This window comes from Capricornis sumatraensis, chromosome 11 (assembly GCF_032405125.1).
Source record: "Capricornis sumatraensis isolate serow.1 chromosome 11, serow.2, whole genome shotgun sequence".
NCBI lineage: Eukaryota > Metazoa > Chordata > Mammalia > Artiodactyla > Bovidae > Capricornis > Capricornis sumatraensis.
This window is the reverse complement of record NC_091079.1, coordinates 11,054,858-11,080,820: the sequence shown is the minus strand read 5'-3', so window position 1 is coordinate 11,080,820 and position 25,963 is coordinate 11,054,858. Positions and strand designations below refer to the sequence as shown.

At 38.2% G+C, this 25,963-nt stretch overlaps 1 protein-coding gene across 1 annotated transcript in view; it reads left to right on the top strand.

Annotated features, from left to right (window-relative positions):
* Positions 1-15,697: 15,697 nt before the first annotated feature.
* COL19A1 (collagen type XIX alpha 1 chain) overlaps positions 15,698-25,963 on the top strand; it is a 431,222-nt gene continuing 420,956 nt past the window's right edge. The window contains exons 1-3 of the mRNA XM_068984053.1: positions 15,698-15,713; positions 15,873-15,947; positions 16,765-16,864. Coding sequence (XP_068840154.1) covers positions 15,698-15,713; positions 15,873-15,947; positions 16,765-16,864 — 191 coding nt within the window. The remainder of the gene's footprint in view (positions 15,714-15,872; positions 15,948-16,764; positions 16,865-25,963) is intronic.

The following is a 25,963-nucleotide window of genomic DNA, read 5'->3' as shown; positions in this document are numbered from 1 at the left end:
TTTGCACATTCATGTTCATAGCAGCATTATTCACAATAGCTAAAAGATGGGAGCAGCCAGTGTCTCTCAGTGGAGGAATGGATAAACAAAATGTGGAATGTACATAGAGTGGAATGTTATTCAGTCTTAAAAAGAAAGAAAATATTGACACATGCTACAACATGATCGAAATTTGAGGACATTCAGTTCCGTTCAGTTCAGTTGCTCAGTCATGTCCGACTCTTTGTGACCCCATGAATCACAGCACGCCAGGCCGCCCTGTCCATCACCAACTCCTGGAGTTCACTCAGATTCACGTCCATCGAGTCGTCCCCCTCTCCTCCTGCCCCTAATCCCTCCCAGCATCAAAGTCTTTTCCAATGAGTCAACTCTTCGCATGAGGTGGCCAAAGTACTGGAGTTTCAGCTTCAGCATCATTCCTTCCACAGAAATCCCAGGGTTGATCTCCTTCAGAATGGACTGGTTGGATCTCCTTGCAGTCCAAGGGACTCTCAAGAGTCTTCTCCAACACCACAGTTCAAAAGCATCAATTATTTGGTGCTCAGCCTTCTTCACAGTCCAACTCTCACATCCATACATGACCACAGGAAAAACCATAGCCTTGACTAGATGGACCTTAGTTGGCATTACACCAAGTGAAATAAAGTCACAAAAAGATAAGTACAGCATGATTCCCCATATATGTGATTTGGGGCAGTCAGATTAATAGGGACAGAAAACAGAATGGTGGTTGCCGGGGGCTGGGGGTGGGAGAAATGATGAGCTATTGTTTCATAGATACAGAGTTTCAGTTTTGCAAGATGAAAAGTTATAGATGGTGGTGGTGAATATACAATGTGAAGTACTTAATGCCATTGAACTATACTCTTAAAAATGGTTACAATGGTAAATTTCAATATTTGTATTTTACTAGGATTAAAGGCTCCTCTGTCCTGGAATTCTCCAGGCAATAATATTGGCGTGGGTAGCCGTTTCCTTCTCCAGGGGATCTTCCTGACCCAGGGATCAAACCCAGGTCTCCTGCACTGCAGTCAGATTCTTAATCATCTGAGCTGCCAGGGAAGCCCCCCTGCCGCCACCCCCAATAAAGATATATATATACAAATCATTGTATAAGTGGTGTGGTTTTAAAAAAGATTTCAAAGATGAGAAATGAGAGGGTGTATGGCATTAATAAATAGGAACTAATCTGAAAATATTTTCAGAGCTTTCTCATGCATAATAAAGTCTACATTAATATATAGTGGCTAATTATAAGAAAAACTATGACAAACGTAGACTGCATATTAAAAAGCAGAGACATTACTTTGCCAACAAAGGTCTATCTAGTCAAAGCTATGGCTTTTTCAGTATCATGTATGGATGTGAGAGCTGGACCTTAAAGAAGGCTGAGCACCAAAGAATAGATGCTTTTGAACTGTGCTGTCGGAGAACACTCTTGAAAGTCCCTTGGACTGCAGGGAGATCAAACCAGTCAATCTTAAATGAAATTAACCCTGAATATTCATTGGAAGGACTGATACTGAAGCTGAAGGTTCAATACTTTGGCCACCTGATGGGAAGAACTGACCCATTGGAAAAGACCCTGATTCTGGGAGAGATTGAAGGCAGGAAGAGAAGGGGACGACAGAGGATGAGATGGCTGGATGGCATCACTGACTCAATGGACATGAGTTTGAACAAGTTCCAGGAGATGGTGGTGGACAGGGAAGCCTTGGCATGCTGCAGTCCGTGGGATCTCGAAGAATCAGACACGACTGAGTGACTGAACAGCAACAGCAAATTATATATAATCAGATATCCAATTATATAATTATGTATAATGTAAAAATCTCTTGTGTTCTCCTTGGTGCTGAGGATTTTCTGGGAATGATAATGAAAGGAACTGTATACACTAGCTCAATTCAGACGTTCTGTTCTGTTGCAGATCTGTGGCCACTGGTTCCCATGGTTCAGAGGCGCCATGAGGCTCGCTGACTCTTGGAGGCTTTGGCTCTGGGCCGCAACGTTCCTGCTTCCTGTTTCTGCTTCCGTGATGAGCAGGGACAAGCCAGGTATCCAGGTCGCCTTTGTGTCTAGTCTCCAAATGTTATTTGTAGTCTTTATTTTTTTAAAAAATTATTAAAATCTTATGGTTGAAGAGGACAGATTAAATCTACAAGTAAAAATTAGGAAAGAATTTATTGTTTTCCCCATTGACCTTCAAGTCACACATTGAGAATGCCTAGATTTACACTTTTCAATATATGTATTAGTCTAAATAGCTTTTGTTTATCTCATTGATGTTTATAAATATAAGTATGCATTTTGCATCCATGTGTCTGTTTCTCCCTTTCACCTTTAAATGATGTTACTTAAATTATTCAGATTATAATATGGAAACTCATTCCCAGTTAGTATTAAGGGACGTATCTAATGTTAATTAGGGAAAAGTGAAAAAAGACTAAAATAGAAAAAGAAACGTAGCTTAATTATATGTCAGTTTTGTAGTGTCTCAGATGAAGTGAACAGGAAAATAACAGTCTTAGAGCACTTTTTGACCTAAATAGATAATTGTTGTTATTTAGTGGCTGCGTCGTGTCCGATCTTTTGCAACCACATGGACTGTAGTCCGCCAGGCTCCACTTCCATGGGATTTCTCAGGCAAGAATACTGGAATGGGTTGCCATTTCCTTCTCCAGGGGATCTTCCCAACCAAGGAATGGAACCCATGACTCCTGCATTGACAGGTTAATTCTTTACCACTGAGCCATCAGGGAAGCCGTAATATTTACTTGCAATTGTTAAATTATCAACCTCATAATATTTCCAAAGGATTTGAAGGCAATTTGAAATATTTATTTCCATTTCTGATTTTTAAAAATGATCAAGTGGCTAATTTGGAAACCTTTTCTTGAACACTGAGTATGTGTAAGTTACTGAACTAGATGCATTCTATATTATAAAGTTTAACTAGACACACTGAAAGGCCATTTGTTAAGCAAAAAGAAGCTTTGACTTGACTTTTGTGCAAATGACCACACATGATGAATTCTGACAATAGTCACATATGATGATATGTCCCGAGAGTATGAGTTGTCTTGTGTTTATTCTTTTGAATATTTCTTTCAGAATTTTGGCTAACAAGGTATATACAGGTTTATGACACACCCCAGTAGAGACTTTTGAGACTTTTATAACAATCTATTATAAAGATATAACACATCTGTGTCTCTTGAATATTTTGTAAGTCTTTATGATTTTTCACTAATTTTTCATAAAATAATCTACATGGGAGTTTGGATATGCTAACACCATACCAAGGACATCCTGGGGCTCTCATACATTTTTGGGGTGGGGGAACACTTTCTTTTGTCAGAAAAATCAGGAATGACTCATGGCAAAAAGTAGTACATAGGGCAGGGAGTTTATCCTGATAATGTTGCTACTCTCCTGAATTTTTTTAATGTCTCTTCATTTTAAGAGACATAGCAGGTAATGCAAGTAATTACTTAATCAGAGGGGATAGGACTTTTTTGGCTAGAAAGGTGAGTGAATCAGTTTCCAGGCACGTGCTAGTGTGTAATAAGTGTTCCTGATGATGATCTGAAGGATCTACACAAATGATTTTCCAGGTTTAGTGTGAATAAGGATCATCTGGAGTATTTATTCTCTGGTCCCACTCCAGAGACACTTATGATGCAGGGCAGCCTGGGGTGGAATTCAGTAATTGACAATTTTAACCAGCTTTCCAGGTGAATCTAATGCCTTATGTTTTAGGAAAATAAAGAAACACTCACCTTTTTGATAATTGTCTCTTGTACCTTATGCTGCCAGGTTCCTTTTATTTTTTATTTGTTTACTTATTAATTTACACTTTAATAACTCTTTTTGGAGGGGTAAGAACATTTAACATGAGCTCTATCCTGGTAAAACATTTCTTTATTTTTATAGCTGATGTGACCTTCCATTTATTTATTTTTAAAATGTATTATTACTTATTGATTTTTGACTCTGCTGGGTTTTCATTGCTGCAAAAGATTTTTCCTAGTCGTGGCTAGTGGAGGCCGTGTCCCAGTTGCGGTGCACGAGCCCCTCATTGCAGAGGTTTCTCTGGCTGTGGAGCTCAGGCTCCAGGGCGCATGGGCTTCAGTACTTGTGGCACGTGGGCTCAGCAGCTGCAGCTTACGGGCTCCAGGGCACAAACTCAGTAGTTGTAGCGCACGGAGCTTTGCTCCACGGCGTGTGGGATCTTCCCGGATCAGGGGTCAAACTCGTGTCTCCTGCATTGGCAGGCAGATTCTTTACCACTGAACCACCAGGGAGCCCCACACTTCTACGTGTATAATACAGCATTGTTTGCTATGGATCTCTAGAACATAATCATCTTGCAGAACTGAAGCTCCCAACCTTGGGATTTCCTTGAATGTGATGCTCCTGTACTTTGCTATCCCAATTCTTTAATCAGGTTTACTGTATATGGGGAAATTGGAATGCATATGTTCTGGCTCAATTTACTCTACCAAATTAATCTTTCTGAAAGATTTTCCTAGGTGTGAATTACAAGTTGATCGAGAGTCTAGTAAGCTTTATGTAACTTGAAGCATGGAGGGAAATGACTAAAGATGAAGAGCTGATTTTATTAGACTGTCTGGTAGGAGGTGCTCGTGAAACAACTCACCCTAAAAGTGCCGTGGAAGTTACTTGATTGAAAGTATAATTTGCATTAATTGAAAACGTCAGCACAGCCTGTCATGAGGATTACTGGAGAGGATGACATTCCGAGCCTGGCCTGACAGGGGCTCTTCTCGTGTCTTGTGTGTCTGATTCACACACAAGATTCCCTTTTTAGTTTCCTCATGTGCAGACCTGTGTGTGTGGTCACTAACCATTTACCGGAGGGAAGTGATTACAGCTAAAAATAAAATATAGCAAATCTGAGGGAGAGGCTAGGATTTCAACTCTGGAGCCTGTGAAGTTGTCAACAGTCTGCTGTTAAACTTAAATATACGAAGGATACTTCGAGTCTTTTAATTGCTTTACTGAACTCAATGGAGTACTTAAAGGTTACTTGCAATATTGGCCCAGTTGGGGTGGAATCAAGAATAATACAGAAAGATTCAGTAACACCTTGAAAATTAAAATCCTGAAGCTATTCAGAATTAGTGGTTTCATATTCTTTGGACAGTGTTACCATTCTGTTGAGATTATAAGGCATACTTGAGTGTTTTCACACAGCAGATAAACAATTTGAATGTGGCCGTTTCAGCTCAGTTGTCAAAAAATGGTGGGGAAGAGACTTGTATTAACAAATATATATTGCATGTATTAGCTCCAGACCGGCTTTAATCACTTTCTTAAAAATTTCCTCTATGATAGAAGCTTATGTATCATATGGTTCCTCTTTCTCCTCCACTCTCCTTAATCTAGGAGCTTCTCAGTGACGTGCTGTGCTAAGTGGCTTCAGCTGTGTCCAACTCCTTGCAACCTTATGGACTGTAGCCTGCCAGGCTCCTCTGCCCATGGAATTCTCCAAGCAAGAATACTGGAATGGGTAGCCTTTCCCTTCTCCATGTGATCTTCCCAGCCCTGGGATCAAACCTGGGTCTCCCGTATTGCAGGCAGATTCTTTACCCTCTGAGTGACCAGGGCTAGTAGTGAAGAACCCGCCCACCAATGTAGGAGAAGTAGCAGACACTGGTTCTGTCCCTGGGTCAGGAAGATCCCCTGGAGGAGGAAATAGCAACCCACTCCAGTATTCTTGCCTGGAGAATCCCATGGGTAGAAGAGTTTGGTGGACTACCGTCCATGGGATCGCAAAGAGTCCAACACAACTGAAGGGACTTCACGCAGGCACGCTCCTTAATCTCAGGCAAGTGTGCTAATTACCATCAAAAGTAATAAAAACAGAAAACAAGGTGAGGAGGTATGCTATTATATAGAGAATTCTATTTTATGTTTTGAAGAATTTCTCATACTCCATATGGTACGAGGTTAAGAGTCTTTCCCTGGTGGTTCAGACAGGGTAAAGAGTCTGCCTGCAGTGCAGGAGACATGGGTTCGATCCCTGGGTCAGGAAGATCCCCTGGAGAAGAGAATGGTTACCTACTCCAGTATTCTTGTCTGGAGAATTCCGTGGACAGAGGATCCTGGTGGGCTACAGTCCGTGGGTTTGACTTTCACACACACACACGCACACACACACAAGTCCTACTGCTGATAAATGTACCTTGTAACTCCTCAATTTTTAAAGTGCTGGAAAGCTTCACAGTTATCAAATAAAGATTATGGCTCCTAACCACAATTATTAAATAAAGCTTCAGAATTTTTAAATAAAGATTATAGTTTCTAACCAAGTATTCTTCTTTGGAGGAACAGCTCTGGACAGAAAATAAACAGCGAAGGTTCTGTGACCCCTTTGTTACCTCTTTGTTAAAATAGTTGTGTTGTGGTTTTTTTCTTGTTTGGTCACTCTTCCATATTTCTTTGGTTATATTCTGGTCTAATGTTCTTTACCTCTTTTTGTTAACCATTGTTTCTCTCCCAACCTAGGATACTCCATAATCCTTTATCAGAGATATTAGCCAAGTATAGTGTACAGGGGTCCTAAGGACAACTAGTAACAATCAAAAGAAAGGCCTCTGTCAATAGGAAGTCTGTCAGCCTTAAAAAAATGCAAAGCACCTGAAAGTTCTTACTTTGATCCATTTATGAAAAAAATACAAGCTAGTTCTGCATCTGTGGTAAACTGCTGTTCATCTCCTCAACTGTAATCCTGAGACAAATGTTGTGTCATGGGTTTTGTCAGTAAAGGTAAAGAGAACAACTTTCCTTAATACCTGTTAGAAAACAAGAGTGACGCCTGTCCGAATGGCTACCCCCAAAGAGACCACAAGTGACGACTGTTGGCGAGGGTGTGGGGAAAAGGGACCCTTTGTACACTGTTGGTGGGAATGTAACTTGTTGCAGTTGTCATGGAAAACTGTGTGGAGGTTTCTCGAAAAACTAAAAACAGAGCTACCGCATGCCCCAACAATTCCACACCTGGGTATATATGTGAAAAAAACCCACTAATTTGAAAAGATACATGCACCTCAATATTCATAGCAGCATTGTTTACAGTAGCCAAGATTTGGAAGTAACCTAAGTGTCCATCAATGGATAAAGAATAAAGGATAAAGCAGCTACACACACACAAGCGCGCACACACACACACAATGGAACACTCAGCCATAAAAAGGAATGAAAATTTGCCATTTGCAGCAGGATGGGTGGACTTGGAGGGTATTATGCTAAATGATATGCCCCGTGGACTGTAGCCTGCCAGGCTCCTCTGTCCATGGGGTTCTCCAGGCAGTAATACTGGAGCCAGTTTTCGGTTCCTTCTCTGGGGAATCTTCCTGACCCAGGGATCAAGCCTGCATCTTCTTCACTGGCAGGCAGATTCTTTACCACTGCGCCACCTGGGAAGCCCATAAGTCAGACAGAGAAAGACAGAATCTAGAAAGCAAAATGAACTACCGAATGTAACAGAAAAGAAACGGACCCACAGATGTAGAGAACAAACTAGTGGTTACCAGTGGAAGAGAGAGGGGGTAATACAGGGGTAGGAGATTAAAAGGTACAAACTATTATGTATAAAATATGCTACAAGTATAAGCATTGGTGCTTGGAATATAGCCAATATTTTATAATAACTATAAATGGAGTATAAGCTTTAAAAATTATACAACTATGTTGTACACTTGAAACATATAACATTGTACATCAACTATACCTCAATAAAAAAGAAGAGTGATAAACAGAACGCCTGTGAAACTGGACAGACTTAACTGTGATTATAGAGGTAATAATTCCATAATACTGGAGAAGGAAATGGCAACCCACTCCAGTTCTCTTGCCTGGAAAATTCCACGGATGGAGGAGCCTGGTAGGCTACAGTCCATGGGGTCACAAAGAGTTGAACACGACTGAGCAACTTCACTCTCTTTCTTTCTGTAATTCCTTTTGGAGAAGGAGGTGGCAACCCACTCCAGTGTTCTCGCCTGGAGAATCCCACGGACAGAGGGGCTTGGTGGGCTGCAGTCTATGGGGCTACAAAGTGTCGGACGTGACTAAGCAACTCACACACACAATTCCATAACACAGTATGTGTACTCCTGAAGATACGAAGAAATAGAAACACTAAAGCAGTCAAAACAGACAAGACAGAGACATGTTGCAGTTTCTCAGGAGGCAGCTGATGCCCTCCTTCCCTTCTTGTGTTGCACACGTTGCTCCCATGTAATCCCTTCCATCCCTGTGCTATTTGAGAGGAGAAAGAAGGAATACAAACTGCCTTTCATGAATACCAAACTGATAACTTTTACATATAAGTGGGCATGGAAAGACCAGAGCAATGATAGGAAAAATATGTTTTGAAAGGCATGTGATCTAGTTTCTGGACTAGAATGCTTACCAGTTGCATAGGAGGCCAAGTCAGCAGGTGAGAACAAGGAAAAGGATTTAGAGATTAAGGGAACAAGTGATTTTTTTCAAGCACATGTTTCAAACTGAGAGCGAGGACAAAATACATTTCTACTAAATAAAGAGAATATCATAGGTACTCAGTTTGTCTGGAATGTGATTTTGAGAGGCATGTACAACACAGGGGGAAAAGCAGGACTATGGGGAATGAGTTTTTAATCACTGCCATCAAGCGACTGTGTAATCTGGGGGGAAGTCACATAACTTCTCTTAAATGACTTGTTCTCGGGCCCTCAGGTTTCTAATTTTTAGAGGAAGAGAAGGATAAAGATCTTTTTAAAATATATGTAATTTTTGTAGATAATCTCAATGAAATCAGATAATCTTTCCCAAATTTGACCTAGCCTTCCTATCTGATGCTTTGCCCCCTTGCAGTATCCTTCCAACCCTAGGAACTGCCCGGGTCCTTCAAGCTAAGTCAGACAGAAAGGGGGTCTGACAGTCACCGACAGCATCTTAAGATAAATCTGCCAAAGACTTCTGCGTTAACATTTGAAAAGATCTGTTGATTAAGGGCCCCCAAGTCGTGCATCTTTTGTGGGTGAATTTTAAGTAATTACTTTTGAAAGGTTACCACGAACCCTGAAATGCTACACCTGCCTAAATTCTCCTGTCTATCTGATAGAATGCTTGGATATTTGGGTCTTATCAGTAGTTCTTCAAGATACATGCACATTTACCCGAAAAGTATGATTTACTTTATATTAAAGTGTGTCATTGCTTAAAGAAATTAACATGTCCAATTTTTTATATCTGCTTCTATTGTATTGCCTTTTTTATGCAATGAACCATGAGACCCATGCATACAGCTTATTGTACCTTGAGTCTTACACCCAAGGAATTAACATTTAGTTGTTTTATTTTCAACAGAAATATAGGTGACTTACAATATTGTGTTAGTTTCAGGTGTACAGAAAAGTCATATATATATATATATAAACATATATATACATATTGTTTTTCAGATTCTTTTCCATTATAGGTTATTATAAGATATCGAGTATAGTTCCCTGTGCTAAATAGTAGGTGCTTGTTGTTTATCCATTTTATATATAGTAGTGTGTATATATGAATCCCAAACTTCTAATTTATCTCTCCCCAACTTTCTCTCTTGGTAACTGTAGAAGTTTGTTTTCTGTGTTTGTGGGTCAGTTCTGTTTTGTAAATATGCTCATTTGTATCATATTTTTAGATTCCACATATAAAGTGATATCATGATATTTGTCTTTGTCTGACTTACTTCACTTAAATTAACATTTAGTTTTCATTTTTTTTGTTCAGCTTTTCATAACAGAACACATACTAGAGATATAAAGCTGTATTTGATTTTTATAAACTGAAGACTTTAGTGAAAAGCATTTTCATAAATATTACTGGAAATGTTCAATTTTATTTACTTCAAAGTGACAGGTGTATTATCTTGGCATCATCATATATTCATTAAGTCTGCAGAAGAATTTAAATAAGATATATACTGTTTCCAACTTGGCAATAAGCTAACATACCTTCCACTCATTACCAATGCATCATAGTAGGAAGTTCCTTCCATAGTCTGGATATGTGCTTGCCAATCATCTGTTGGAGTCTCCCTATATACATTGTGAAGAATTTAAAGTTAACCTCATTTACAATAGTCATATAGTCATTCAAAGTCACTGTAAAAAATTTGATCACCATTTTGGTGTTTTGTTTTATAAAAATTACTTTTAGCTTACAGTGCCTTCTCAAAGACAAGCTGTTTTCCTCACTCTGTTGAGGTATTACTCACACAAAGGTCCACAAATCTTAGGTGCACAGTGCAGTGAATTTTTGCATAATGTATTTATACATCTGTGAAACTGCCGCTCAGATCCAATTATAGAACTTTCCAGAACCCCAGAAGACTTTCCTGGATCCCTTCCCAGCTGACACCCTACCAAGATAACCAGTACTCTGATATAGATAAGTCATACAATCTCTTGAACTTCATATAAATGGAACTCTAAAGTTTGTATTCTTTGGAGAATGGTATGTTTTCCCACTTATTATATCTGTGAAATTCATCCAGGTCATTGCCTATAGCAGTAGTTCATTCTTTTTATTGCTGCACTTTTTCATTGTATATACCACAATTTATTTATTCTTGTCAACGAGCATTTGGTTGTTTCCAGTTTTAGATGCTTATGACTAATGCTGCGAGGAATATTCCCTTCTCAAAGAGCCTTTTACACCATTTCTGTGCTCCTTTTTCCTGGGTTATTGACGTTCCAGGTCTTTGAGTTCATGATTATTTAGCTTTAAGAAATGCTACCAGTTTTCTTAAGTGGTTGTACTGATTTCCACTCCCATGAGCAGCAACATAGGGAGTCTTTCCTGCTCCTCATCCTCATTAGCACTTGTGCTGTTCTTTAATCTTTAGGCGTTTAGTGGTCTCGCTGTGATTTTGCTTTGCATTTCCCTGATTATAATGGCGTTGAGCACCTTTTCCTGTGCAGGTTGGCAATATGAATATTCTCTTTTGTGAACTGGTTAGTTTTTTTTTTTTTTTCACATTATCATGATAGGGGTTTCAAACTTTTCTTAATCAAGTTGTGAAAATTCTTTGTATGTTCTGGACATGATCCTTTGTTGGATATACATATTGTAATAGTCCCTGGAAGCCTTTTCACTCTTTTAACATTGTCTTTTGATCATTAAGATTTCAATGAAGGCCAATTTGTCAACCTTTTGTGCTTTCTGTGTCCCTATCAATGAACATTTTCTACCCTCAGTTCATTAAGATTTTACATGTCTCTGTACTCTTTATTGTTTTACCTTTCACATTTATGTCTAAGAGAATCTCTAGTTAATTTCTGTGCATGGTGTGAGGTAAGGGTTCAGTTTTGTTCCACACTGACATTCCATTGATCCAGAATCATTGATTGAAAAGACCATCCCTTTCCCATTGGAACTGCACTGGCCCTTTTGTGGTAAATCAGGAAACCATGTGTGTACAGGTCTGCGTCTGAACTCTCTGTTCTACTGATTTGTTTATATGTGCACCAGCACTACGTTATAAAAGTCCCTGGTGTACAATGTTGTAGATCCTCTGGCTTCTTCTTCTTCAGTTTTGTCTTAGCTGTTCTAGTTTTTCTGCAGTTCCACTTAAATTTGAGAATCAGCTTGTCAGTTTTCACATACACATTCACATTGGAATACACACACAACCTGCTGGGATTTTAATTGGTCCTGAACTACACCTAGAGATAAAATTGAGAATTGACATCTTAACAATACTGAGTCTTTCAGTCTAAATACTTGGTTAGTCCATTAGGTTATTTAGGATTTTAATTTCTCTCTACAACACCGTCTAGTTTTCAGTGCAGAGATCTTGATGGGATATTTAGTTTTTATAAAAATGATGATGAACTCATAAAAATGGATATGACTTCAATTTTCTTAAAAAAATGGGCAGCATTTACAAAATGTCCAGTTTTGTTATTATGTAGGGCTTGTAATCATGTTAAGATCTCTGAGGTAGGAGTTTCCAAAGTAGCTAAATATTCTTTAAAAGTACTCAGTGCTATATGTCTTAATTGTGTGTGTCACATCTTATACTTCTGATTAAGTGGTTCAGTTCAGTTCAGTTCAGTTCAGTTCAGTTCAGTCGCTCAGTCGTGTCCGACTCTTTGTGACCCCATGAATCGCAGCACGCCAGGCCTCCCTGTCCATCACCAACTCCCGGAGTTCACTAAGACTCACGTCCATTGAGTCAGTGATGCCATCCAGCCATTTCATCCTCGATTGTCCCCTTCTCCTCCTGCCCCCAATCCCTCCCAGCATCAGAGTCTTTTCCAATGAGTCAACTCTTCCCATGAGGTGGCCAAAGTACTGGAGTTTCAGCTTCAGCATCATTCCCTCCAAAGAAATCCCAGGGCTGATCTCCTTCAGAATGGACTGGTTGGATCTCCTTGCAGTCCAAGGGACTCTCAAGAGTCTTCTCCTACACCACAGTTCAAAAGCATCAATTCTTCAGCACTCAGCTTTCTTCACAGTCCAACTCTCACATCCATACATGACCACAGGAAAAACCATAGCCTTGACTAGACAGACCTTAGTCGGCAAAGTAATGTCTTTGCTTTTGAATATGCTATCTAGGTTGGTCATAACTTTTCTTCCAAGGAGTAAGCGTCTTTTAATTTCATGGCTGCAGTCACCATCTGCAGTGATTTTGGAGCCCCCAAAAATAAAGTCTGACACTGTCTCCACTGTTCCCCATCTATTTCCCATGAAGTGATAGGACCAGATGCCATGATCTTCGTTTTCTGAATGTTGAGCTTTAAGCCAACTTTTTCACTCTGCACTTTCACTTTCATCAAGAGGCTTTTGAGTTCCTCTTCACTTTCTGCCATAGGGTGGTGTCATCTGCATATCTGCGGTTATTGATATTTCTCCACTATTTATAACTTGATTTATCCTTCTGGTTAGGTATATTAAGCTGAGGCCATTTCACAACCCTTGAAGTCTACGATGCATTTGTTAAGTGAAGGATTGAGAGGCTGAGCAGTTGACCAGGAGAATGAGTAGTTTCCACTTTCCATGGAAAGTTTGATTTTCCGCAGTTCATCTCAGCATCATAAAAACTTTGAGGTCATTAAACCCAAACGTGAATTTCAGAAAACATGAATTTTTGGAAAAATAAGGTTGTGATTGTAAGATGACAAAATATTTCATCAATTTAGGTTAAGAATTTTCTAGTTATACAGTTGGCTTTTTATAAAAACTGGCTGGAATTATGCCTGAAATAGCTATTAATTTCCTAGAATCTTGTTGTTCAGTTACTAAGTCATGTCTGATTCGAACTGCAGCACACCAAGCATTCCTGTCCTTCACTATCTCCCACAGTTTGCTCAGACTCATGTTCATTGTCTTGATGTTGCCATCCAACCGTCTCATCCTCCATCATCCCCTTCTCCTCCTGCCTTCAATCTTTCCCAGCATCAGGGTCTTTTCCAATGAGTCTACTCTTCACATCATATGGTCAAAGTACTGGAGCTTCAGTTTCAGTATCAGTCCTAATGAATATTCAGGGTTGATTTCCTTTAGAACTGACTGGTTTGATCTTGCTGCCCAAGGGACTCTCAAGAGTCTTCTCTAGCACCACAGTTCGAAAGCATCAGTTCTTTGGTGTTCATCCTTCTTTACAGTCCAAATCTCACATCCATACATGACTACTGGAAAAACCATAGCTTTGACTATATAGACCTCTGTCGACAAAGTGATGTCTCTGCTTTTTACTAAACTGTCTAGGTTTCTCATAGCTTTTCTTCCAAGGAGCAAGCATCTTTTAACATTGTGACTGCAGTTGCTGTCAGTCAGTTCAGTCACTCAGTCATGTCCAATTCTTTACGATCTCATGGACCATGGACTGCAGCAGACCAGGCCTCCCTGTCCATCACCAACTCCTGGAGCTTACTCAAACTCATGTCCATTGAGTCGGTGATGCCATCCAACCATTTTCATCCTCTGTTGTCCCCGTCTCCTCCTGCCCTCAATCTTTCCCAGCATAGGGGTCTTTTTCAGTGAGTCAGTTCTTTGTATCAGATGGCGAAAAGTATTGGATTTTCAGCTTCAACATCAGTCCTTCCAATGAATATTCAGAAATGACTTCCTTTAGGATTGACTGGTTTGATCAACTTGCAGTCCAAGAGTTTTCTCCAACACCATAGTTCAAAAGCATCAATTCTTTGGCGATCAGCTTTCTTTACAGTCACTTTAACTCACTTTTGCAGTTACTGTAGTCTGAATTAAATTTAAATATACCCCAGATAATAAGAAATTAGTGCATACATGTATAGTATTATATTAGTATATAGGGATGCAATGAATCCACTGTGAGTGAAAGCAAACTTGATCATTCCTTTGAACATCATTAATTGCCTCAACACATAATTAGTATTTTCTCAATGATTTTTTGGAGAAGGCAATGGCAACCCGCTCCAGTTCTCCTGCCTGGAAAATCCCATGGATGGAGGGAGGAGCCTGGTAGGCTGCAGTCCATGGGGTCACGAAGAGTCAGACACAACTGAACAACTTAACTTTCACTTTTCACCTTCATGCATTGGAGAAGGAAATGGCAACCCACTCCAGTGTTCTTGCCTGGAGAATCCCAGGGATGGAGGAGCCTGGTGGGCTGCCGTCTATGGGGTTGCACAGAGTTGGACATGACTGAAGCTACTTAGCAGCAGCAGCAGCAGCAGCAATGATTTTTATCTCATTTATTTTTCATTATAGACCACTTTAGTATAGCAGAGTCTGCTTTTGCTATTTAGTTTTATTTTAATAATTTATTTCAGGCTGCTTTAACAAAAATACCATAGTGTTTGGAGCTTAACCTACAGACATTTATTTAACATGGTTCTGGAGACTAAGTCTGAGATCAGTGTGCCAACCTGGCTAAGTTCTTGTGAGAACCCTCTTCCTGAATTCCTCACAAGGTGGAGAGAAAGAACTCCTATTTCTCCAGTTTTTGTAAAGGATATGAATCCTGTCATGAGGGCTGCACCCCTATTACCTCATCCAAACTTAATCACGTCCTAAAGGCTCCACCTCCAAATACCATCACACTGGGGTTTAAGACCTCAGTGTAGGAATTTGGAAAGGGACACATTTAGTTCATTACAGTCTCCTTCTGCTCTAAAGTTTAATATCACTAATACCAAAACCTGAATAGAAGTTGTGTTAAAATAGTAGTAGTTCACTTGTTCTAATATTAGAATATACTTTGAATATGAAAATTTAACAATATTAAAACTAGCTAATTTCCTACTGTCAAGTACATTGTAGCAATTATAATATTAGAGCAATAAAATTCTAACAATAGCTAAGACTAACAAGCATTGTCTGTATTCCAGACACTTCATGTATATGCTGCTGCTGCTGCTGCTAAGTCGCTTCAGTCGTGTCCGACTCTGTGCGACACCATAGACGGCAGCCCACCAGGCCGCCATCCCTGGGATTCCCCAGGCAAGAACACTGGAGTGGGTTGCCATTTCCTTCTCCAACGCATGAAAGTAAAAGTGAAAGTGAAGTCGCTCAGTCGTGTCCGACTCTTAGCGACCCCATGGACTGCAGCCCACCAGGCTCCTCTGTCCATGGGATTTTCCAGGCAAGAGTACTAGAGTGGGGTGCCATTGCCTTCTCCTCTTCATATATATAACCACATGTAATTCTCATGAACACGCAATTAAGTGGGTAATACTCTTATCCTCGTTTAAAAGAAATTTAATAAAAGGATTTAATTTCTTTCCATTTTATCTTAGATTTCTGATTGTATTAAATGATTCACATTTATTCAAAGAAAAACAATAGGCGATGTACTGAAAATTCTCAATTTTTTTTTTAAATAGAAAAGCAATGTCCTATACTGAGAACAGAGGGACGCCAGTTTACACAAGACAACAGAGATAAACCTGAAGTTTCAGGTAAGCATGATAATCTTTCACAAGGAAGCATTTTTGTGTAAAATTATAACCAAACATGTTGTGTATTGTAGGTGACTCCTTGACATTGTAATTTAAGATGATAAGACCAATATCAATAAAATTAAGAGCAAAGCAGGCAGATGATATACAAAATTTTCTGAGAACAGAATTCTACATTGTTTAACCTGATGACCAACAACTCAACCTCTTGGAGAACAAAAGTTATTTGAAATTATAAAAGTCGTATCTATTGTAGAAAATGTGAAATAAAGAAAACGTATGGGAAAGAAGATGCCGATGGCTCTCATTTTGGAACATTCCTACCCTTCTTTCTCTTTCTTTTTCCCTTTAATCCTCCGTTTTCTCCCTCCACCCTCCCTCCACTCTGACTCATGCACACGTAGTCACAATCTATATACTGCATGTGAAATCCACACATTTCCCACACCAACATATTTTTTTCTAAAGCATAATATTTTTAAAAAGGCTGCTTAGATTTCAGTTGGATGGGTATAGTGCTTTTTATTTAACTAGTTTTCTGTCTTTAGCTATCAGAGCTGGTACAATAACCTACTCTGATTATTTATTTAGAATCATTACTAGATCAAAGAAAATTAATACTTGAATCTTTCGAAATATATTTTGTCTTCCTATATCCTAAAGAGAGGAAATGGAAATCAAGAAATTTACGATTTAACCTGAAATAATCAATCTGCAGATAATGACTACAAAAGAATCCTATTTAAAAATCAGTATCTCCGTCAGTTGACTATGTTTAATAAAACTGCTGGATTAAATCATTTGTCACACTTCACAGGTTTTGACCTAGCAGAGCGATTTTCTCTGAGACATGTGTTTTGTGAAGGTGATAAAACCTGTTTCAAATTGGGAAGTTCACTTCTTATTAGAGACACCATGTAAGTAAAATAATAATTTTTCTTTATGTTTTTTAATACCATATAAATTACTCTCTAAAGAGATTCCAAATAGCTTGTTTAAAAATAAAAAGTTATCTTGACAGTATCACAATCATTTGAATGCTGCAGTAAATGTGATATTTTTATACTGTGGTTTTTAATAATCTTTGCAAACTGATCTTGTTCTGTGGTGTTAATTTACATGTATAGATAGAGGCATGATTATTATAAAATAGTAATTAAATATATTTTTGAAGAAATATTATTTATGTTTAAGTAGACTAACCAAAAATAGATTTTAAAATGTGAATTTGAAACATAAGACCAACGTAGACTCAGAGACAAAAGACTGATATTATATTTGTTTCCACATGCTTCATGCATAGAGATAAGCTCTATGATAAATTAAAAGAATTTACCCCTTATTCATTGTATATATTGTATAAACAATAGGATAAAAAACTTTTTCTTTTGTTTTTATCTTGATACTTTTTTCAAAATGGATTTACCTAAGGCTTTTTTATTGTTAGTTATCTTTATTATACTTCTGATAAATGAGACTAAAAAGAATCACTTTCCATTTGAATATTGCCAATTGGTCAGCAATTATACAAGGCAATAATTCACCATATGGTTGACTATAGGTAACTGGAGGATGGATCAACAGTAAATCAGAAAGCCTGAGTCATCAAGAAGGCAGATAGAAAATATATGGTTTTGATATTCAGCCTTTGGGTCCAAGATGAACATTCCAGTGTATGACTACACTGCAATGAGTAAAGCATAAAATTCTGCTTGGTTTAATATGCAACACAGATGTTTTTGTATGAAAACACACATGGACGCATCCACTTCCTGATGAATATTCTAATATTTGAGTTACGAGGTAGAGTTGTTGAGAATCTCAGCTTTGAAATTCTCAAAGAGAAATAGCATTAATTAACTCATTGCCCATCCTCAGAAGTATCGTGTTAACCAGGTTCCTAACTCCTTGAGAAAATTTTATTTTAAATTTTCTATTTTGTGATCCTTTAGATACTTTTAGTTTAATGATATGGTTCCTTAAAAGTAAACTGCTCATTAATTGGTAAGAAATCAGAGGGCTAAGGAAGAGGGTAATTTGATATCAGGGGATGTAATGGTGATTGTCTGCTGGAGAACTTCAGCAGATGTCACTGTACAGACCAGTGCTCTTGTGGGTGTCTCAAGCCTGAAAGTGGCTTCACACGCACACATTAAACCCTCAGGGCGTGACAGCTCCCTGTTTGGGTATTCATATGCAGTAAAGAAGAGTCCATTTGTGTCTCTTGTATTTCATATATATTGCTTTAGATGTTTCTTAAACATAAATTTAATTAATGAATTTAAGAAAGGCAATAAATCCTTTTCCAAAAATTAAAATACATGTTCTCTCTCACCTTCTCCTGATGATTTAAACCCCTCTAATTCTGGCCAGGTGGCCAAAGTATAGGAGTGACAATTTGAAGTAGCTACATTGGAAAATTGTTGCCGCATTTAGACAGTGCCATTCTCTTTTGAGTATGTGTGGTAATAAATACTATGTATGACTTGAAATTTATTTTTTGATTTTGGGCTCTAAAGCACTGTGAAACTGCTGGGCAATCAATGTAAGTTAATTCTCCAGCTCTGCACAGGAGAACTCTGGTCCCTCCACTGCAGGAAACTGGAGGGGATCTGGTTAAGCTGACTAGTGAGTGTCAAGTAGCTTGGCTCATCTCCACTTACATTTTGCTCTGTGAGCCAAAGATGTTAGGATGCTTCCCTCACATGATGCCATCTTGATTTTTCAATGAGACTGGAGTAAAGTTGCAGCTATTTATATATTTGTAAATGAGCTGTCTTGCAGAATCAGCATGTGAAAAGGCAGATGCTAATTCACATGGAAATTGGGACTTTTTCTATGCCTGAGCTTGTATTTTTTATTGTTCTGACATCTTCCAGGTTTAGGAGGGGAGATATCTTATGAACTGTTGGTCACTACCCAATGGACACTTTGTGCTTTTAGCCTGGCTTAACCTGGGGACCCAAAGGCAGCTCTTGCAAGGGTCTTTCAGGTAAACATTGTCCCCAGAAAGGTCGCACAGGTGCAGGAACATCTGATGAACTGTTTGGTTTTCTTTTCAATTCATGTCCATCTTCAGTATTCCTTCAGATAGGAAATGATAAGTATTTGGGGCTTGCTACCTAGTTTTCTAGAATCATCTTTCTGGAGGAAATTCCCACTTTTTTTTTTTTTTAATCTACAAGTTACATATCTCTGGTTATGTAGAAGAAATAATGATTTCTATACACATTAAGAGCAATATTCCAGATGATCATGCTCTGATTATCTTTAAATTGTGTTTTGGCAATTATCAGGGAAAGTGGTGAAGTTTTGAGAGAAAATTTCATAAAACATGCATATGGTATGAAGCACCTTATTTATTTGGTTTAATACGATTCGTTCATTAGTTGCTTGTATATAAGCATGTTTTTAAATAAAAATGTCTCAGTAGTTGAATACATAAATTTAAGATGTAACAGAAAAAGTGAATTTCCTGATTTATTATTGAACTCAAGGATGGTTAACAGCCTTCTCTCTCAGGTTTGGTGTCTGTCCAGAATAATGTGTCGAAAAGGATTCTGAGGCCCTGTTGAGTTCAGTGTGTTGGAGTGTTACGGCCCATTAGCAAAAAGAGGGGGGAAGGGAGGGTTCACATATGTCTCAGGTCTGTAGCGTCTCTAACTTAGGATGGTTCATGTGAGTTGGTGGCTTTTGCTACTGAAACAGTGCCCAAGAGGGGGGGGAAATGAGGCTATGTGTGAAAAAATAATCAGCACGGATTAGTAAGATTTTATGAACTTGGATAGTGTAGCTAGAAACAGTTGGAATAATTGATATGGTCCTCTTTGCTTTTGTTACAAACAAATACATCTCCAGTGAAGAGGAGTTGTCTCTCTGTCCCTTTCATTAAACTGGTGGTTGCATTCTGGAAGTAAAGGTCTATTTAATTTCACAGCTTTACATGGAAAAAATGAGCTGGAGGAAGGTCTTCTCATTTGTGTTTTGTAATACATAATAATCTTCAGCAACTAGGAAACCCCACACTATATACATAGAAAATGTACAGAGTTTTAAAGAAGATTTTCAGTTGTTGTTTTTTTTTTAAATTGTTCTGGCATCTTAAGCCTTAACAGTTCCCTTGGAAATATTCCTAAATATGGGAAAACTGTTATGTGTATTGCAGAGCATCATCAGCCCCCAGTCTTTGCTAGTATTGAGTGATTTACACTATGGGTATATCTTTTCTACACAAACCTTCACATTATGCTCAGACTTTTATTATTGTATTATATTAAATAACACTACAGTGTACCAGAAGGTTGTTTCCTCTGTTTTTCTAACTAAAGAGGCCAGTTAAGACCCACCACTTACTCATTCATTGCCTCCTTGTTTATTTTTCACATGTTTATTCATTCAGTAAATGTTAATTGAGCCAAAAAATCCATAAGATTGATTTTTCTAGTAGAAATCTAAGCTTGTTTTTACAGATCTTTCTCTATACTTATAATTATTTTCCATCATTTTTTACCCATCTGTTTGCATTTGATATGCAGATATCACCCAATTTCTTCAGTGACATTAGATTTTTTTGTTATTAAGTTCTGTGTTTTAACTCAAAACTTGTAACAATTATAAATAAAAGTTGTAGCTTACTATAAAAAGTATTTTAGGAGTTCCTGAAATTTTCTTTTTTGCTAAGGGTTGAAATAAGAGGGAGCATTTAATAAGTCACTGAAATGAATCCAGTCTAGTCCAGAGCTCATCCTTTCATTTAACATTTACTAGCTTACAGTGGCCTGAGCACTTCCTTAGGCTCTGGGATTGCCCTGGAGAAGGATGCAGGTGTAATCTTGCCTTCCCAGAGCCTGCTGGAAAGCTACACAATGCAAAGAAAAGCTACACTTTGTTCTTGCCTTGACCTGAGAAGAAACTGAGCTGTGTTCTCTCATTTGAGCATAGGCTGCTGGACTCAAAGCCCACAACTCCTCTTGTAAAAGCTATGCTTCCTTAAGCATCACACCCAGACTGATTTTCAGTATCTTCATTCCTTCCCTCATAAGAGCCAGTTTTCCAACCATGTTTAATTTTTATTACTCTTTGGGACCTCTCCAAGTTCTCAAAACCAGTTAAATTCTAAATCTCAAAATTACATTCAGATACTGAAGCTTCTCATTGCTGAAAATTTTGGGAGGATTACTGCATCATTTCATTAAACTATAGAAAATGAATATTTATGCATTCCTTGGATTTCATTTGGGGCATTCTATATAGGAAGTTTCCCATGTAATGAAATGTGACTTAGCAATAAGCTGTCCAGCAGTTTACATGAGATTGACAGCTGCACATAAGTCTGTTAACTAGTCCAAGCTCGTACTACTTGCTGCACAGCAAGCCAATGAGGTGAGAGAAGACGGTGGACTACTGTCCCAAAGAACCATCTTACCTGAGGTGGAGTTCAAGCTTCTTTTCTACTGAAAGGGGAGGGAGTGTTGCTGGTTGTTGCAAACTTCTTGGTGTTGGAATCCTTTGTTCTTGCAGCATCCATAGGTCTGGTTTCATAGTGTTCCTATAAACCCTCAACAAGGCAAATGTTATTCTCTGTTCTGCAACTTCTTTATCTCTGTATGAATGGAAAAGCACTATACCTTTAAAGGTTAGAGTCATGAAAGTGGGCTATTGTGTATATTTCAGGCTATAGGTAACATTTTTTAAAAAATATGTTAACTTACAGCAAAAGCATTAGGACCTTTAACAAAGGTTAAAGTAAAAGAAACAGATCCAATATAGAGTCAGATTTGTTCTTCTCTATTATAATTTTTCTGTCACTGTATTTCCTAAGCTATAGATTGGCACACCAGAAATGTACAGCGAGTCATTAAATCATACATTCTTAAGACAAAGGAAAAAGCTGATAGGTTTACAATTAATAAATTTTTAAAAATCGTACAACTTATCCAAATTTTATTTTATTTTTTATAATTTCTTTTATTGAAGTATAGTTGATTTACAATATTGGGTTAGTTTCTGCTATAAAACAAAATGATTCAGTAATACATATATATTACTAAATTCTTTTCCACATTGTTTTCCTTTATGAGTCATCATGGAATATTAAATGCAGTTTCCTGTGCTATCTAGCAGGACTTTGCTGCTTATCCATTCTATATATTATAGTTTATATCTATTAATCCCAAATGCCCAATACATCCCTCCTCTATTTCCTCTCCCCCTCAGGAAGCAAGAGTCTGTTCTCTATGTCTGTGAGCCTATTTTTTCTGTTTCATAGATAAATTCATTTGTGTCATATTTTAGATTCTACATATAAGTGATATTGTATGGTATTTGTCTTTCTTTTTCTGACTTGCTTCATTTAGTATGATAATCACTAGGTCCATTCATGTTACTGTAAATGGCATTATTTCATTCTTTTAAATGCAATTTAGTCAAATCTTATATATTAGATAGAAAATAATTTTAAGAATATTATACAGATTTTAAGAATGCATGGAAATATTTGCTTCTCTGTCACAAGAGCTTCTTATCTTTTTCTAGAAAATTAAGGGATATTCAGTTAAGTTCAGTTCAGTCGCTCACTGTGTCCAACTCTTTGCGACCCCATGAATTGCAGCATGCCAGGCCTCCCTGTCCATCACCAAACCCAGAGTTCACCCAAACTCATGTCCATCGAGTCGGTGATGCCATCCAGCCATCTCATCCTCTGTCATCTCCTTCTCCTCCTGCCCCTAGTCCCTCCCAGTATTAGAGTCTTTTCCAATGAGTCAACTCTTCGCATGAGGTGGCCAAAGTTTTGGAGTTTCAGCTTTAGCATCAGTCCTTCCAAAGAACACCCAGGACTGATCTCCTTTAGAATGGACTGGTTGGATCTCCTTGCAGTCCAAGGGACTCCCAAGAGTCTTCTCCAACACCACAGTTCCAAAGCATCAATTCTTTGGCACTCAGCTTTCTTCACAGTCCAACTTTCACATCCATACATGACCACTGGAAAAACCATAGCCTTGACTAGACAGAACTTTGTTGGCAAAGTAATATCTCTGCTTTTGAATATGCTATCTAGGTTGGTCATAACTTTCCTTCCAAGGAGTAAACATCTTTTAATTTCATGGCTGCAGTCACCATCTGCAGTGATTTTGCAGCCCCCCCAAAATAAAGTCTGACACTGTTTCCACTGTATCTCCATCTATTTCCCATGAAGTGATGGGACCAGATGCCATGATCTTATTTTTCTGAATGTTGAGCTTTAAGGCAACTTTTTCACTCTCCTCTTTCACTTTCATCAAGAGGCTTTTTAGTTCCTCTTCACTTTCTGCCATAAGTGTGGTGTCATCTGCTAAGGGGTATTAGTACATTCCATTAACAGCTTATGTTGAGATGGTTACTTATTGGTTCACAACCACAGATATTACCCAGATGAAATCTGAAATTGGCTCCTGTACACAGTGGGCAAACAGAGACTGCAAAAAAGGGCAGAGCAACCCAGACGGGCAGTCTGCAGGTTTACTGAGCAAGGCAACTTACATGTGAGGCTTTTCTTGCATGCTGCAAGAGCAGTAGATCTCTACAGCCACTGGCCAGAATCACAGTTTATGTAGAGCCTTCATGGGGGTCAGTCATGTACACTGTCCAGATGGTCTCAGCTACACATTACTCTCTCAAGGCTGCACCCTTGAAAGAACTTCTACTATGGAAACGGCAGGCAGAAAAGTACATTCCAAGGACAGGGGAGAGGGTTGCCTCTGGTGGTCCCTCTGGTTGCCCGGGACCAGCTCACAGGTCATCTGGTGGGCAAATACTGTCAATGACCTCTTCCAACACTTCTAAAATATAATATAATGTGAAATATCAGTTTTGTATGTCCACTTAACAGAAACATTTAATATTATCATCAATTTAAGTAAGGATTTTCCTCCTTCAGGTTTTATGTAATTATATAATTGACTTTTATATAATTTTATATAATTCAATATTTGAAGGTAAAAATTGATCATATCTATATAGATTCTACCTGAGTTGGGAAGGGCAACCTTTCCATGGAGGAGAGTGTGGCAACCTACTCCAGTATTCTTGCCTGGAGAATCCTAAGGACAGAGGAGTCTGGCAAGCACATATAGATTCTACAACATTCATATCTAATTTATTTTGTTTTATTTTATTTTGGACACATCATTTACCATATCTACCATCTTGAAAGAAGTGAAAGAAAGTGTTAGTGACTCAGTCATGTCCAACTCTTTACAACCCCTTGGACTGTAGCCCACCAGGCTTCTCTGTGGAATTCTTCAGGCAAGAATGCTGGAGTGGGTAGCCATTCCCTTCTCCAGGGGATCTTCTCCACCCAGGGATTGAACCCAGGTCTCCTGCATTGCAGGTAGATTCTTTACCATCTGAGCCACCAGGGACCCATCTACTATATTAATGAATGTTTAGTGAACAATATGTCATTGCTGACTAGAGGTATAATGTTATACAGCAGATCTCTAGAGTTTATCTTCTTTTCAATTATAGATAATTACATGTAAATTATCTTAAATATCCTTATGCCACTTATCTTGAGAATAGTGAAGTACCAGTTAAATCTACTACTTAGGAGTCATAATAATGCAGATATTAGCACACAGTAATAAAATTAAGGTGTCCTATTTTGGTAATTACTTGGGCCACTTTGACAGTCATTAATTAAATGTACTTGTATGGTTGGATTATATATTACATTTTTTACTTCACCTGTCTTTTTATCCTATGAATTAAATCTTATAAGGGACAACAGCAAAGAGACTTTGCCTGGGTGTGGGTTATATATATGTATCTGTGGAATGTGCACTGCAGGTTTCCAGAATATAAAGGAAAGAAAGCATGGAGGCACATCCTTGGGTCATCTTTAATCTTATTTGCCCCATAAAAATGCTATGAAGATTAATTCGCTATTAATCTTTAGTGGTGGCAAATGTACTGATTTTACAATGGCTATAAACCCAAATTTAAGCATGACCTTAAATTTATGAGTTAACCAGAGCACTGATTGTAGTAATATATGATGTTTTGTTTTACTAGTGCTTGAGAATAGCTTTAGATTTATTTTTGATTGACAGGACTTCCTGTTTCATGAAATAGCACTGGACAGTCTAATCCTCATTCTCAGACACAGAATCAGATAGGAAGATACAATTATGATTTCAGTGATAAACTTTGAAATCTATGTCAATTCAAGAAAAATCATTGTGTCAACTAATAAGTCATTAATTTATTATCACTCCATTCTTTCAACTTAACCATAAAGGCTAATCAGAAAATAAGCATGGAAGTCATAAAGCTTCTTGTGTTGTTTTATGTGACTCACACCAGTATGGTAATACCTTGTCCATGCCTTGGTTTAATTAGCACTTAACATTTCCTAAAATACATTTTCCAGATTAGGTTAAAGGTTTTATCATTTTAAATGAAAAAGCAATATATTCAAATAATTGACTTTAATAACTTCTCTCACACTGGCTGTGTAATTTGGAAGCAATCACAGGTTCAGTGAAACTTTTAACTTATGTGGACACACGTGATCATGCCATGTAGAATTAACATCTGGTTGGTTGACTATGAGACTGAATTGACCAGATGTTGTGTCAACAATTATTTCTCCTAATTGAACCATCTCAATTTGGGCTTTCCACCTTGGAATTTTTCTGCTTCAGCTGTCCTCTTCCAAGGGGAACCTCCAGTTTCCAAGGTTAACCCCCTTCACTTGTGCTCCTAATCTTCTCCTAGTCAACCTGCTTTAAGACCTTGATCCATACATGCTCTCCTTTGCTCTTGTTTTTGATACCCTCTTCACAGAATCCTGTCCTTTTAATCTACAAATACATATTTAATTCTTCCTTGTTCTAGAAACATGTTCCCTTGACAGTCCCTATCCCTCCCAAACTGCCCAAAGGAAGAATGTAACTGACCACTTTCACCTCCTCACACACCCCGTAACCCATTCAGATATGACTAGGACTCCTGAATACTGTGGAAATGTTTCTTTC